The sequence below is a fragment of the Lontra canadensis genome, unplaced genomic scaffold (genome assembly GCF_010015895.1).
Source record: "Lontra canadensis isolate GAN:19392208 unplaced genomic scaffold, GSC_riverotter_1.0 scaffold70, whole genome shotgun sequence".
Classification (NCBI taxonomy): Eukaryota; Metazoa; Chordata; class Mammalia; order Carnivora; family Mustelidae; genus Lontra; species Lontra canadensis.
Window position 1 is genome coordinate 4,576,032 of NW_022631064.1, and position 14,870 is coordinate 4,590,901.

At 37.6% G+C, this 14,870-nt stretch overlaps 1 protein-coding gene across 5 annotated transcripts in view; it reads right to left on the minus strand.

Annotated features, from left to right (window-relative positions):
• CCDC171 (coiled-coil domain containing 171) overlaps positions 1–14,870 on the minus strand; it is a 288,246-nt gene that overhangs the window by 27,162 nt on the left and 246,214 nt on the right. For all 5 annotated transcript variants that reach the window (XM_032880558.1, XM_032880557.1, XM_032880556.1 and 2 more), the window contains one exon: positions 14,293–14,445. In XM_032880558.1, the coding sequence (XP_032736449.1) occupies positions 14,293–14,445 (153 nt within the window). The remainder of the gene's footprint in view (positions 1–14,292; positions 14,446–14,870) is intronic.

Genomic DNA, 14,870 nt, shown 5'->3' on the forward strand with positions numbered 1-14,870 from the left:
GGGGCAGTAAAATTAAAAGACTATTTTTTTTTTTTTAAGCAACATACAACTGTTGAAATGAAGCAGGCCTCCGCACTCATGCCTTGACCAGCCTTGCACCCCTCCCTCCTCTGGCTCTCCGCTGAGTCCCCCCGACTCTCGAGTGGCAGCTGCACACAGTGAGATGAAGGGTTCCTGCCAACATCAACAGATGAGCTGGTCGAAACCGGCTCTCTGTGTGTTCTGATTGTAAATTGTGCTGGTGATGATTAGAGAGCTCTAACACAGGATGTCGACTCTTAAAACTGTCCAGAGAAAATAATTTTTTTAAGTTCAGGAAAAAATTTTTTTGGACTTTTTTTGTGGCTTGGTGCAGAGTGTTGTGTCTATAAATTTCATATGATTCAAATGAATTCACTCAAATTAAGCAACCCTGTTATTAAAAAAAAAAAAAAGAATGAAAGAGAGAAAGAAAAAAGAAGGCCATGCCTCGGCTCCAAGCAGGGACCTTCATTTCGGGCTGTTTATAGAAGAGCATGGCCGAGTGGGGTTCTCCACCAGCACACCGGTCACGTGCCTCTACCACCTGCCAACCAAAGAGATTCCTAAAATGATGAAAATCCACGATGCGTTACGCACATCTCCTCCGGTAACTGTGGATGTCTTTAGAAAGCGAACTTGCCAGCTGAGGCTGTTTTCTACGGTGTTGTGGCATTCTGCAACATTTAAACTTTCAACCCCAGAGGCCATTGTAAAACTATCAATACGAAGGCACTAGTCACTGGAGTCTGATTACATTTAGTTCTGCATTTTAATTACATATGGATTCTATTAACTAAACCTTTTGCCTTATAGGCAACATTTTAATCAAATTACTATAATTTTCAAATATGTTACAATAGTTTGACGAGTTAAAAGTTCACATTCCTAACATATTAAATATCAAAAAAACTTTGCATGAAAAAGGAAATACTCCTTGCAAATACGCTAATACATTTTCAGATTACGTTGGGGACTTTCTGACTACCTTGTTACAAGTTATATTGTGAGAGTTATAGAACTGGTATACATTTATAAATGGGTTATTGGTATCGAATATAACCAAACTCGAAATATAATTATGTTATAAATTTAGAAACAGGCGCTCATTTCATTGCTGTGAATTGAAGCAAGAACGAAATGAAACATAGAATCTAAACAGTGAAAATCAGTACTGGTAACTTCAGCTGAAGAATGTTAGAACTGAGAGGGAACTGAGATTTTATCTACTTGAAATCCTTCATTTTAAAGCCAGGAAAAACCAAGACCAAAGAGATTGTGTGATTTATTTCCCAAACCTCTACGGTGAGTTGTTAACAAAGATTGTTCTGGAACCTGTGTCTCCTCTGATTCCCTGTCATGCTGCTTCCTAGCACAACATGTTGCCACTCGGTATAAACAAAAATCTAGCTTCCAATCCATACCACCCAAGACTGAAAAGAAATATTTTTTTAATGTGGTAAAACACACTCAACATAAAGTTTACCGTTGTAGCCATTTTAGAGTCTACAATTCAATGACTCAAGTGTATTTACAGTGTTCTGTGACCATCACCACCTCTTAGCTCCAGAACTTTTCCATCACCCCGAAAAAAAACCCCATCCCCATGAAACAGTCATTCTCCATTCCTTCCTTCTCCTTCCTGTCAACCACTAATCCGTGTTCTGTCTCTACGGAGACAGAACATGCCTGTTCATATAAATGGAATCCTATAATATGTGGCCTTTTGTGCCTGACTTCTTTCATTTAGCATAGTGTTTTCAGAGAATGTCCATGTTGTAATATGTATCAGTACTTCATTCTGTTTTATGACTGAGTATAGACCACATTTGTTCATCCATTCATCAATCGATGGACATTTGGGTTGTTTCCATCTTTTGGCTCCTGTGAACAGTGTTGCTGTGAATATTTGTTATTTTCCTTTTTTTTTTTTTTTTTTTTTTTTTTTTTACGGTATTCTTCGCCAGTGGAAGTGGTATCTCGTCATGGTCTTGATTTCCATTCCCTACTGACTAATGACAATGAGTATCTTTGTCTGTATTTATTGGTCATTTGTATATCTTCTTTGGAGAAGTATCTACTCAAGTCTATTGCCCATTCTAAAAATTAGTTCGTTTGTCTTTTCTTGTTGTTGAGTACCTTACATATTAGATCCCAATCAGACATATAATTATAAATATTTTCTCCCACTCTGTGGGGTATTTTTTTAATGTACAAAAGTGTTTAATTTTGATTAAGTCCTATTTGTCCATTTTTTCTTTTGTCACTTATGCTGTTGGTATCATATCTAAGAATCCATTGCCATATCTAAGCTCATAATTTATCTCTGATTTTTACTAAAAATTTTAGCTTTTTTATTTAGCTCTTTGATTCATTTTGAGTTCATTTTCATAGATGGTATGAGGTAAGGGTTTAAGAAAATACTTTTTTTAAAATAAGCTTTCCACCTCAGAAATAAACCTCTCATACTCTTACTTTTGGCAGACCCATGCACAGTTCAATTTAATTTAGTATACCACCATTATCAGAAAACATTTACTGAGTACCCACCATGTGAGTAAAAGGTATTAAACTGGTCAATTTCTGTGTATGAGGGTAAACATACAGAAGCAGGGGTCCCAAAAAAATCTGACAAAGTTTAAAATTATTTAAGCAGTATGCTGAAAAAAGTGTTCCTTGTCACAAATAATTTTGGGTCTTTGTTTTTGTTTGTGAATAGGAAATGAAATGTACAATTTATATTATTTGAAAGTACTTAAAATTTTTATCATAGATATAATAATACACAATAATATTCTATTCATTCTCATTAAGTGTTTGATAGAGAAGCATATGAAACATAGCTCGATGAGAATTAATATCAGAAAATTCTGTGTGGGAAAAATTAGGGGGGAATTATGGTTTGTGCAAAGTACATATGTTCCATAACAAGTATGTATTGAATAAAAGTTACTGAAGGAGTATTCTCCCAATTAAGTTCAATTCAAATCAACTGGGCACTTCCTAAATCAGATCATTATAATGAATTTTTAAAAATAAGTAAGACATGACCTCACAGACTCACAATATGGTAATACCTATACAACTACGTGATTACATAAGCCAGAGCACTATATGGTGCTCAGATAGATAAAAGCCGTGATGAATGAGCATAACAAAGGGAACCCTTACTTCTGCCAACGGGGAGATGAACTGAAAGCCAGATGGAGTCAGCATATACCTGAATGTCTATAATAAAGAATTTTTACTCTATCAGGAAGAAAGTTTAGAGCCAAAATGTGTTTTGAGTCAAGCTATGGCCTTCCCATATCTGTGTGTGAGAAAGGTAACGCCTGCCACTAAAGCACGGCAGACAGAAGGGGGAAACTACATATGCAGAAACTCACTGGAAGACCACTGCAATGACACAAAGAAAAGTTACTGTGATCACAAGGGTAGAAAGGTGAGAATGGACCTAGGCATCTGTGGTGGTAGAAACAGGGAGACTTAGTGAGTGACTGAATATTGGTGGTGGACAGGAAGTGGGACAAACGTTTAGGCTCCTGCCTCGGGCTGCAAGGTGGATAGTTATGTCAGAGATAAGGAACATAGGGAATGGAGAATGTGGGAAAATGGGGAGCGACAGAGGTGAAGACCATGTTCAGTTTGGGACCCCCGTGAGTCTGAACTGTTTGCAGAAAACTGAAGGGGAGATTTCTGAGAATCTAACAGCCAGCTAAAGCCCTCAAAGAACCCAATTTTGTAAGAAAGATGAAAGTGTAAGAGAGATACTCATAAGCATAGTCAATCACTGCTACTCTTTGAACAACCAATATAAATAATTAGAGCATTAGACTGTCGAATTACCATCTGTATTTTCTACAAGCTGATTGTACAGAAAATTCACTGATTGATGGTAATGGTCTGAGTTTGAAACTTTCCTTCCTGCCACTCCACGCTTGGCCCTCTCAGTATTTCATCAGTGAGGAATAGAACTATATAAATATGTAATATTTATATAACATATATAATTATATTTATATAACACATATTTTATAAAAATATATTTTTATATTTATACTTATATATAAAATCTAATATATCTAACATAAAACGTCTATTACTATAGACATGTTATATTTTTACATAATTAAGTATATTATGTGTGTATGTTGATATACATGTAGAATTTAGGATATCATGCCCCTAAGTCACTATCTAGACATCATTCATCGTGAAAGTAGCTCTTTTTAAACTTCATCATACGAGAACTAAAAGACTAGAAAGGAGGTGTGTGGCCAATGGGATATGCATTATTAACCTTCAGGTCCCTATTTACTGCACCAACCAAAGCCTGAGTTTCTGGAATATGAGAAACCTTTAAAAGTCTGGATATGTATGTCAAGGATCAAAGGAAAATGTCTGCACATTGACCGGTCTGTCCCACTTAGTGATATTTTATGTTTCCGTTATTTAGCTCTGTTAGTATTCAGAGACAGGGGCTGGAGCTTGTGATAAAAATATGGGAGAATTTAATGAGCATCTAAGTAAGGCAGTATTCAGCAAAAGAGTCCAATGAGAGTTGTTATAGCATCAAATGTCAGTGACCTTTGAGAATAAATAGTAAATACATAAAGCAAAGGCAGTAGACGTTTGCAATGGAGCTGTTGGGAGACGTCACAGTCAGCCCAGCCTGCTGAGAATTGCGCTTAGGGCCGCATGTATCTGGCCCCTCCTCCAGCTCATCTCTCCATCTCATTGGCTTTCCTCCAGTCACACAGACAGCCTTCCATTCCTGGAGCATCCCCTGCTTTCCCCTGTCAACTCCTAACTTAAGTTATTACTATTTTTTTTAATTCTAGGTAGTTAACAGAGTGTTCAATCAGTTTCAGGCGTGCAATACAGTGATTGAACAATTCTCTACGTTACTCAGTGCTCATCATAAGTGTACTCCTGGGATGGCTGGGTGGCTCAGTCAGTTAAGCATCTGCCTTCAGCTCTGGTCATGATCCCAGGTCCTGGGATCAAGTCTCCCATAAGGTTCCTTGCTCTCCGGGAGCTTGATTCTCTCTCTCCTTCTGCCTGCTGATCCCCCTGCTTGTGCTCTCTCTCTCTCTCTCTCTCTCTGTCTGTCTCTTTCTCTGAGAAATAAATGAATAAAATCTTTGGAAAAAATAAATAAGTGTACTCTTAATCCCCTATACCTCTTTTACCCATCCCCCCACCTACCTCCCTCTGGTAACTATCAGTTTGTTCTCTTAGTTAAGAGTCTGGTTTTTGGTTTGTCTCCTTTTTTGTCTTTGTTTTGTTTCTTAAATTTTGCATACAAGTGAAATCATATGGTATTTCTCTTTCTTTCACTGACCTCTCTCACTTAGCGTTATACTCTCACTAGATCCATGTGTATTGTTGCAAATGACAAGATTTCATTCTTTTGTGGCTAATAGTCCATTGAATATATACATTACATCTTCTTTATCCATTCATCTACCCCTGGACACTCGGGCTACTTCCATATTTTGGCTATTGTAAATAATACTGCAATAAACATAGGGGTGCAAATACCCTTTTGAATTAGTGTTTTCATATTCTTTGGATGAATGCCCATTAGTGCAATTACCAAGATCATAGGGTAGAGTTCTGTTTTTAACTTTTTGAGGACACTCCATACTATTTTCCAAAGTGGCTGCACCAGCTTACATTCCCATCAAGAGTGCATGAGGGTTCCTTTTTCCCCACAACCTCACCAACACTTGTTGTTTCTTGTGTTCTTGATTTTAGCCATTCTAACAGTGTGAGACTTAGTCTTCATGGGTTTTTTTACTATTAGGTTCAGCTAGCCAGCATATGGTCCATCATAAGTTTTTGATTTGGTGTTCAACAATTCATTAGTTATGTGTAATACCCACTGCTTCATGTTTTTAACCAAAATCTCAATTCCTCAGGTGGGGCATCCCAAGCATCCCTCAGGTTCCCAAGCTCTGTGTTCTCACAGCGCTCTGTGATTTGACCTCAACATCATTCTTTTTAATTATTTGTATCATAGTGCATTTTCCACTACCTGAAGTGCCATGATGGTAGAGATTTGTCTTTCTTTTAAAGCCTTTATTTATTTATTTATTTATTTGAGAGAGAGAACAGAAGCAGGGGGGCAGGCAGTGGGAAAAGCAGACCCCCGCTGAGCAGACAGCCTGATGCGGGTCTCCATCTCAGGACCCTGGGATCATGACCTGAGCCGAAGGCAGACGCTTAACCAACTGAGCCGCCCAGGCGCCCCGAGATTTCCCTTAATCCATACTTCATTCTCATAGGAAAGCACCAAACAAGGAAACAGAGGCCTTGGATTCTAATCTGTTGGGTTCTAAGTAAAAACCCGGCAGCAAGGCTCCACTATCTGTACTGCACAGCACTGCACAGTCTCTCTCAAATTAAGTCACGGCTTAGGGCTCCCTTAAGAAAATGATTTTTTCTTGAATAGTTAAAAATCTCAATAGTAAACATCTTGAATCAACCGGGATGAAATGTTTAAATGTTTACGAGAGCAACTTAACTAGAGTAAGTTACTTAAATTGTTGGCTTCTTGAACCACACAACACTAATACTAGACAAATAATCCTTCCTTTCTCAAGAAATGTAATGAAAACAAATGTGGCAAAAAATTATTTGAAAACTTAAGAGACGGGGGATTCTTATAACCAAAATATCTAAATCTTTGACCTTTATTAACAATATGATACCACTTGACAACTGTCAAATCTGACATAATCTGAACAATAGGCAAAGATATCTTCCTGCAAAGATACTAACTGAAATGTTCCTCCAATTCGTAATTTGTTATTTCCTCATAAAGAAAGTACTATAGAGGCGCCTGGGTGGTGCAGTTGGTTACGTGACCAACTCTTGGTTTTGGCTCAGGTTGTGATCTCGGGGTCATGGGATTCAGCCCCGTGTCGGGCTCCACGCTCAGCACAGAGCCTGCTTGGCTCTCTCCCTCCCTCTGCCCCCTGCCCCTCCCAAGGGCTCTATTTTTCTCTCTCAAATAAATAAATAAATCTAAAAAAAAAAAAGTAGCATAGAATTAAAAACATACTGGTTAAACACAGAGTGGAAATGAGGCAAAACAATACTTTAGCTTGCAGCATTATAACTCAGAGCAGCATGTCTGTGTTTGGCATTTCGTGTTTCGCAGACTGAAATGCCACGTGTTTCTCCCCAGCCGCGGGTGTGCCGGTCCCCAAACACCCACAAGTAATTGGCTTTTTCTGCTGCCCTGGTCTCTCCTGGGCTGTCTGTGACTCAAAATCTCTTCCCCGGAAGCCCCTCCTGGTTACTGTTACTCCAGCTAAAAGCCCCAGAGCAGCCCTACGTTAATGGGTCAAAGACCAACATACTGAAAATGTGAAAATACTGGCAAGCGCACGTCGGAGGAGAGCCCTAGATGCACTCCAGCGTTGTTAGTGTCTGTTGCTGGACAAAAATGAAAATGTCACCTTAAGAAGGATAAAGTTTCTAAAGAGACCATTCACATCTACAGTCTGATCAATCTCTTTCTCTGCATCACAACCCCATGATGTATCGGTCTTTATTAATAATGAATATCTATTTTTCATTCTCACATAGTTAAATGGCTAGAAAAGATGGTTAATGAACATACATGGACTGCCCTCAGTTCATTAAATAAGTGATAACAGCAACTGTCATTAATACCGGACTTAGTGTGAGCTAAAAGCACAGATTAATGGGTTGTTTTAGTTCTTTTGCCTCCTTGTCAAAAGGTTTCCTCATGGATACATGTATTTTTTAAAACTATATGTAAAGCTTAGCTGTGGGAAGTATATGTAACTATCAGAAAATGTTTTACTAGATTTATTAAATGAAACGTATTGTGAAATTTATTGAGCATCTACTAGTATGCCAGACAGTGTCTTTAATCCTCAAACCCCACCCTACAATGTAGGCAACTGTATCTACACGTTACAAATGTAGAAAATGATGCCTAGAGTATTGTATGGGTAATAACACAGACAAGATGCACATTCAGGCCTGCTTGACTCTAAAACCTTAGATGAAGGCCCATGGGAAGGAGGTGATGGGGGTTGGGCGGGGATTAGAAATGAGAGCTAGAGTGTTGAGAACAGCCTAAATAGCAAATACTAGAGAGACCAAATAAGAACATCAATAGCAAAAAGGCCAGAGGCAGAATCAAGTCAGATTATAGAGTATAAGGCATGGATTGGATGGTGGGAGAATGGATTGGGAAGATGGGGTTTGGTGTGACTGTTGTAAGCAGTGTCAGGTTCCAGTGGGTACAGACTGGGTGGGTGGGTTGGCTGTCTTTAATTGAGAGGGGGAATGGAGCTAAAGCAACAGTACATCTTCTAATATTTAAAAAGAAAAAAACAAAAACAAAAACAAAAAAAAATTTCTTCCATCATTTAATTCATTAAACATATGTTCTATCCATAAGGCCTATTTGTCAAATCAAGTAAAATAGCAATTTTCATTGGTCTTCCCCCTTAACAAGGTGTCAGATTGTTGTGCGTTCTTCAAAAGCTCCTGCAAACATCTCATCTTTTACTGACAACGTTAGGCAGAATGAATGCCTCCTTTGTCTGTGCTCCCTAGATTTTACACATAACTATTTTTGTGATTTGCTTACGTGTTTGTTTCCCTTGTTAGAAGAGGAACACACAAGAGCAGAAACCATGTCTTCTTGCACTTGTCCCCATAACACAAATAGAATGGTAAATAAAAATCCAAAAATATCAATAATCATATTAAATGTATGTGGTCTAATCACCCAATTAAAAGTCAGAGATTATCAAATGGTTAGACAAAACAAAACTGAACTACATCTTTCTACAGGAAACCCTCTATAAATATAAAGACAGGTAGGATAAAAGAAAAAGATGGAAAAATAGATATCATAAAACACTAGTCAAAAAACACCTAGAGTATAAATAGCAAAAACTGAAATGTTAGGGGCACCTGCCTGGGTGACTCAGTTGGTTAAGCGACTGCCATAGTCTCAGGTTATGATTCCGGAGTCCCAGGATCGAGTCCCGCATCAGGCTCCCTGCTCAGCAGGGGAGCCTGCTTCTCCCTCTGACCCTCTCCCATGTCATGCTCTCTCTCTCTCTCTCTCTCTCTCTCAAATAAATAAATAAAATCTTTTAAAAAAACTGAAATGATAAAAGTAGACAGTACAGTGAACATGGCCAAAACCAGACTTTCAGAGGCCTAGGTTTAAGAAGATATTGAAACATGATTAATTCGCTCCCATCTTAGATATAACTCCCTGAACCTGCTCTGAATACTCCATCCCAGTCTCCCACTTAACAGCTAAATCCTTGAGATGGTTGTTTAAATTCACTGTCTTTTTTTCTTTTCTGGTCAACTCTCACTTATCTCTCCATCTGTCACTGAAAGAGCCTTTGCTAAGGTTATAAGGGCCTCCATCCACTAAATCCAAAGGCCATTTTCAATCCTCCTTTCGCTTGATCTTCAGCAGCATATGACACTATCGATACGCCACCCTTTTTAAAACACTCCATTCTCATGGCATCACACCTTTTTGGTTTCCCTTTGACCTCTTTGCCTATTCCTTCACAGCCTCCTTTCCAACCTTATCTTCTTCTTCTCAAGCATTGTATGTTGGAGTTTTTCAAGATTCATACCTAGGCCTTTTTTTCTTCTTACTCTATAAACCATCCCTACATATGGTCTCACTCTTGCGAACAGCCTCAAGTCCTATCTATATGGCAATGACCTAAAATGTATACCTCCTGGTTGGCATCTGGCTTAAATTCCCAATCAAGCAGCGTTTTTGATCTCTCCAATTGGATGTCTGAGAGGTACCTCAAACTCAACATACTCAAAGCTAAACTCACAATATTCCTTCCTATTCCCATTGTTTCTCTCTCGGTAAATGAGATCATTGATCCATTTCCAAAAGGAAAAAGTCCAGGAATTATCTCACATACCCCTTTCTCTTGTTCTTCACACCCAATTGTTCCTTCACACAACAGCCAAAGGGATCTTTTTTAAAAAACCAAATCTGAGAAAGTCACTCCTTCTTTAAAGTTTTCCAATGCCTTTTCCCTTGCTCTTAAAACAAGGAGGAAAAAGTCTGACTTCTGTCCCTCTCCAGACCATCCTTCCCTCATTCAGGCCACTCTTGGCTCTGCTTTCTTTATTCTAGCCCCACTGGTATTTCTCAATTTCTTCTGTCCTTCACAGGGCCTTCCAGATGTTCCCATTCCTCCTCCTGATCTGGGCCACTACTGTCCTTCCGCATAACTCCTACCCAGTCTTCAGATACTAACTCAAGCATCACTGACCCTGAAAAAGCTTTGCTGTTACCTTAGTCTATGGTAAGCTCATTTGTTTCAAAAACTCTTACATGCTTCAGTTCTTTTCTTTCAGAGCACTTATCCTGGTTAGTAATTACATATTAGAGTGATTATATGAAAATAATTTCTTCCATTGTTAGATTTTAAGTTCACAAGAGCAGGATTGTCTGCTTTGGTTCACATAATGTCCCTCGGACCAGAATTATGCCTGCTCTAGAGTAGATGCTGAATAAATATTGAACTAACAGATAAAGAAAAAATTAAGAAGCAAGAATACAAAGAATACAAAGAAAGCAGAGCTCAAGTAAGTAGAGACCAGAAAGTCAAAGAAGAAAAAGTCAATAACAAGTGAAACAAAGGAGGTGAGCATTTAAAGAAGAAAGTAGTTAAAAACTTCATACGTTGAAGAAAGATTAAAAGGCATAAGAAGGAACTAATGGATGGGAGCAAGCAGAAAACTATTTGTGACCTTTGAGAAAATAGTTTCAGTGTAATGATAGACTCCAAAGCCAGATAGCAGCAGAGCTGAGGAATGAATGGGAGACAAGAATACAGAAGAAGCAAGTGGACTACTTTTCAAGAATGTGTCAATGAAAGGAGGGGATACGGGCTGCAGAAAGGGTGGAGAGCTCAGTCACTGGAATATACTGACGGTGATCACAGAGGAGGAATCACAAGCTCAAGGCTACAGTAGGAGGCAGAACAAAATGACAGGGTTTGCAACCGAAGATGGTAGGTTAGTAAATTATCTTTTCCTGTGGTGCAATCCAATTACTTTCTATCAAGATAATGGTGATAAAAATAATAGCCGGGGTGCCTGGGTAGCTCAGTGGGTTAAGCCTCTGCCTTCAGCTCAGGTCATGATCCTGGGATCGAGCCCCGCATTGGGCTCTCTGCTCAGCAGGGAGCCTGCTTCCCCCTCTGCCTGACTCTCTGCCTACTTGTGATCCCTCTCTCTTTCAAATGAATAAATAAAATCTTAAAAAAAAAAGCCAACTGTTTGGTTTTTTTTTTTTTCTTTTTGGACTGACTACTCAGTAAGTACAAAGCAAAGTGCTTCAACACTTCTCACTGGAGCTCCCAGCATCTCTGTTAAGGAGTGGGACCATTACCCCATTTTACAGATGAAGACCCTACTTAGCCACACAATGAGCAATTGACAGAATTGAAATTAAATCCAGATTTATTGATTTCTATTAGCACACACTATTGATTCCTAATTCCCTTGTTCCTTGACTCATTACCTTACAGCTACAAGTGGCCACATGGCCCAGCCAATGGGATGTAAGTGCAAATATGTTTGGAGCTTCCTTGGAAGGCTTTTCCTTTTTAAAATATATAAATAAATATATTTCCATATATTTACTATCTATTATCTAGTAAATGTATATTAAAATTTATAAATATTTAAATTAAATCTATGTAAAATACACTTAAATGGTTTTTAAAGGAAAAGCCTTCTAAGGCTTTATTATATACAAAAAGCAAATATTGTTGGGCCATCCCATCCTCATAACTTGAATGTGATTATAAATCCTAGAGCTGGCTGCTGTCTTATGATACTGAGGGAGTAGCAGAGAAATCACAGAGAAGCTAAACCACCAAGAGCCACAGGACAACAGCGACCTACACCTAGACTTCTTGCTATGTGAGGAAAAAAAAAGAAAAAGAAAAAACACAGAACCAGGATTTTTCAAATTACGTTGATCAGGTTTTCTGTTATTTACACTTGATTATATTCCTAATGAGTATAATTCAAAAGCCTCTGCTCCTATCTACGAAACTCTATCACCTCTCCTCTATGAAATACTATGAAAAGACTGAGGCTCTTTCCACCTCCCCCAGAGAGTTCTTAAGGAGTTCAAGGTTGAAATGCATACACAAATGTCTTGAAAAATAAAATTACTATAGCAACTTATTGCTGTTTCAAAAATCCTAAGTCTCAACCAAGGAAAGAGATCAGAGTAAACACCCCGTAGGGACACAGGATAGGGCAGCGTTTTCCTAGAACGACAAATCATAACCTGCTGGGAGGTTTTTCACATGACACACGTCCCCTTTTGAGAATCACTGCCAGGGTGAAAACCACCTCGTACAAACAAGATGATGAGCATATCCTTACAGATGTGGAGGAGAAAGGTTGGGGAGTAGAGTTTTATGATGACAGACAGGCACACTTTCATTAAGACATCAGTAGGACAATAATTGGTAAAAAAAAATAATAATAATTTTTTTTTAATCCAGGGGGAAACAATCCCACCTTATCAAGTGTGGCCTTTCTTAAAATGCAAGTATTTACTTTTATATGCATAACAGTAACAAACAATAGTAGTATAGTATATGACCCAATAAAGCTAAAGGAACCTAGACAGTATAATGAAATACCAACCAACGGGACCAGAGCATTCACAGGGAGAAATGTAAGTATGTTTCACAGAAAGGCTAGAAAAAATTTCAAATGCTTTAATTTTTTAAATAGGTTTCCTCTTCATTTTAATTTATCTTGGTAGAGATCAAATTTACTACTCTCTCATTAAGAAATTAACAGCCATTTTTTTTTTAAATTGAACTCAACATCTCAGGTCCCAAATTATTGGTTTGGTCATTTTATTGGATGTAGTGCTAGTATTTTCACTCACAAGACATTAGTTAAGCACCTACTGTGGGCAAGGCTGTTCTTGCCTTTAGAGCGCTGTCAGAGCAGAGAAGAAATACCCCAAATTGCTTGTCTCTATGGAACTTATATTCTATGAGAGTAGGGAACAGATAATAAGCAAATAAATACAACGCAATTTATGCCAATCAAGAATAAGTACTATAATGAAAGAAAGCAAAGAAGGTGTAAGGTAGACAGGCCATTTGGGGTGAGAATGAGACAAAGAATTTGGGGGTGGGGAATGGTTGGTAGCTGCAATTTTGAATATGATGGTCATAAAGGTTTCATTGGGATGCAGACACCTGAGGTGAGATCTAATGGGGCCATAGAACCAACCCATAGCCACGCAGCTATTTGCTTTAATACTAAGTCTTCTTCTGTTGAATGTATCAGTTGAAAAGGGTTAATAGCCAAAGGCAAAAATATTTTTTAAAAAGACTTAGATTTTCAAAATGTGGAATTTTTGACTAGGCTACTGGTGTGCTGGTGTACTGAGTTTTTGTTTTTGTTTTTAAATAAATTACTGCACTGGATCTAAAAAAAAAAAAAGTGATATTGTTTTTCCTTACAAGTCACCCTGAGTCATTATAATCAGGCCAAAAAAGGAAAAAAGGCACTCCAGTGATTGGTAACCTTCTGAAGTTCACTGTTGATATATTTGCCTTTGGAGGAAATGTTTTAAATGTTTATTTGGTTCCTTTATTCATTTTTTGATACACCCCAAACACGTATTTCAAATGAAGAAAATTTTGTTTACTCTTAAATGAGCCCAAATTTCATCATGGGCTAAAATTTTAAGACATAAAAATGACTGCTGAAACTGAATTTTAATCATATAGATGAATCACAACATGCATCTTTAGCTAGGCATGTATTATGGATAAGTCTAGTTTTCTACAGAGAATAATCACATGTTCTAATTACCATTTTGGTTATACGCATAATTAATAATATTCTGTCTTAATGGGACACACTGAATCTTCAGACAGTTGCAAGCTTTAACTATGCGTACTGCCCAATCCAACTGTCAGCTGGGCTGCCGAACACAAAGGAATCTTGATGTGGTGTTTTAGCATTGCTAACAGTGCGCATATCTTTATACGTGATACAATGGAAAAATTAATTGCCTCTCTTTCTTCAAAATTTTCTCCACACTAACAATTTCACATTGCTTGATTGATCACTTACCCTAAATTATATATATTGGCAAATCTCATGAACAAGAAAATATGAATGTAAACTTGTGACCCCAGACACAAAGAAGAAAAGCAATGTTGTAGGACTTACTGATTGTAAACTTTCATTTTCTCGTAAACAAGCCGTGTGAAGTTCTGACTTCAACGTTGCAATGTGACTTCGATGAGATGTCATTTCTTTCTCTAATGTAGCAATTCTAGCACTTGCAAGCTGGTAGACATCCACGAAACTTTTAATCATGGCCTTAAGAAATAAATATAATGTCACATACAATTCAAATAAAGATGTCCCCAAAGAAGAATTTCCATAATTTGAAAGCAAAATCATTAAAATTTTAAAATAAACAACTTTTCATCTTTCTTTCAAATAATAAAGCTAACTCTCACATTTTATATTGAGAACAGGGACTATTTTAAGAAAGTTTGGGAGAAAATAATTGAGACTTCTTTTCCAGAGTATATATTTAAATGAGATGTACTTTGATCTATTGTGTTTAAAATTTAGAAAGCAATTTTTAAAGATGGCACACTTATTTTCTTTGTGAAGTTAAATTCAAGTTGTAATTTGACCTAAATTTCAATCTTGAGACATACAACAGATGGATATATAAGCAAGATATTTCAAAATGAGCTGAGTTAGTAAAATTTTCAGTCCACCTAAAAAAACAA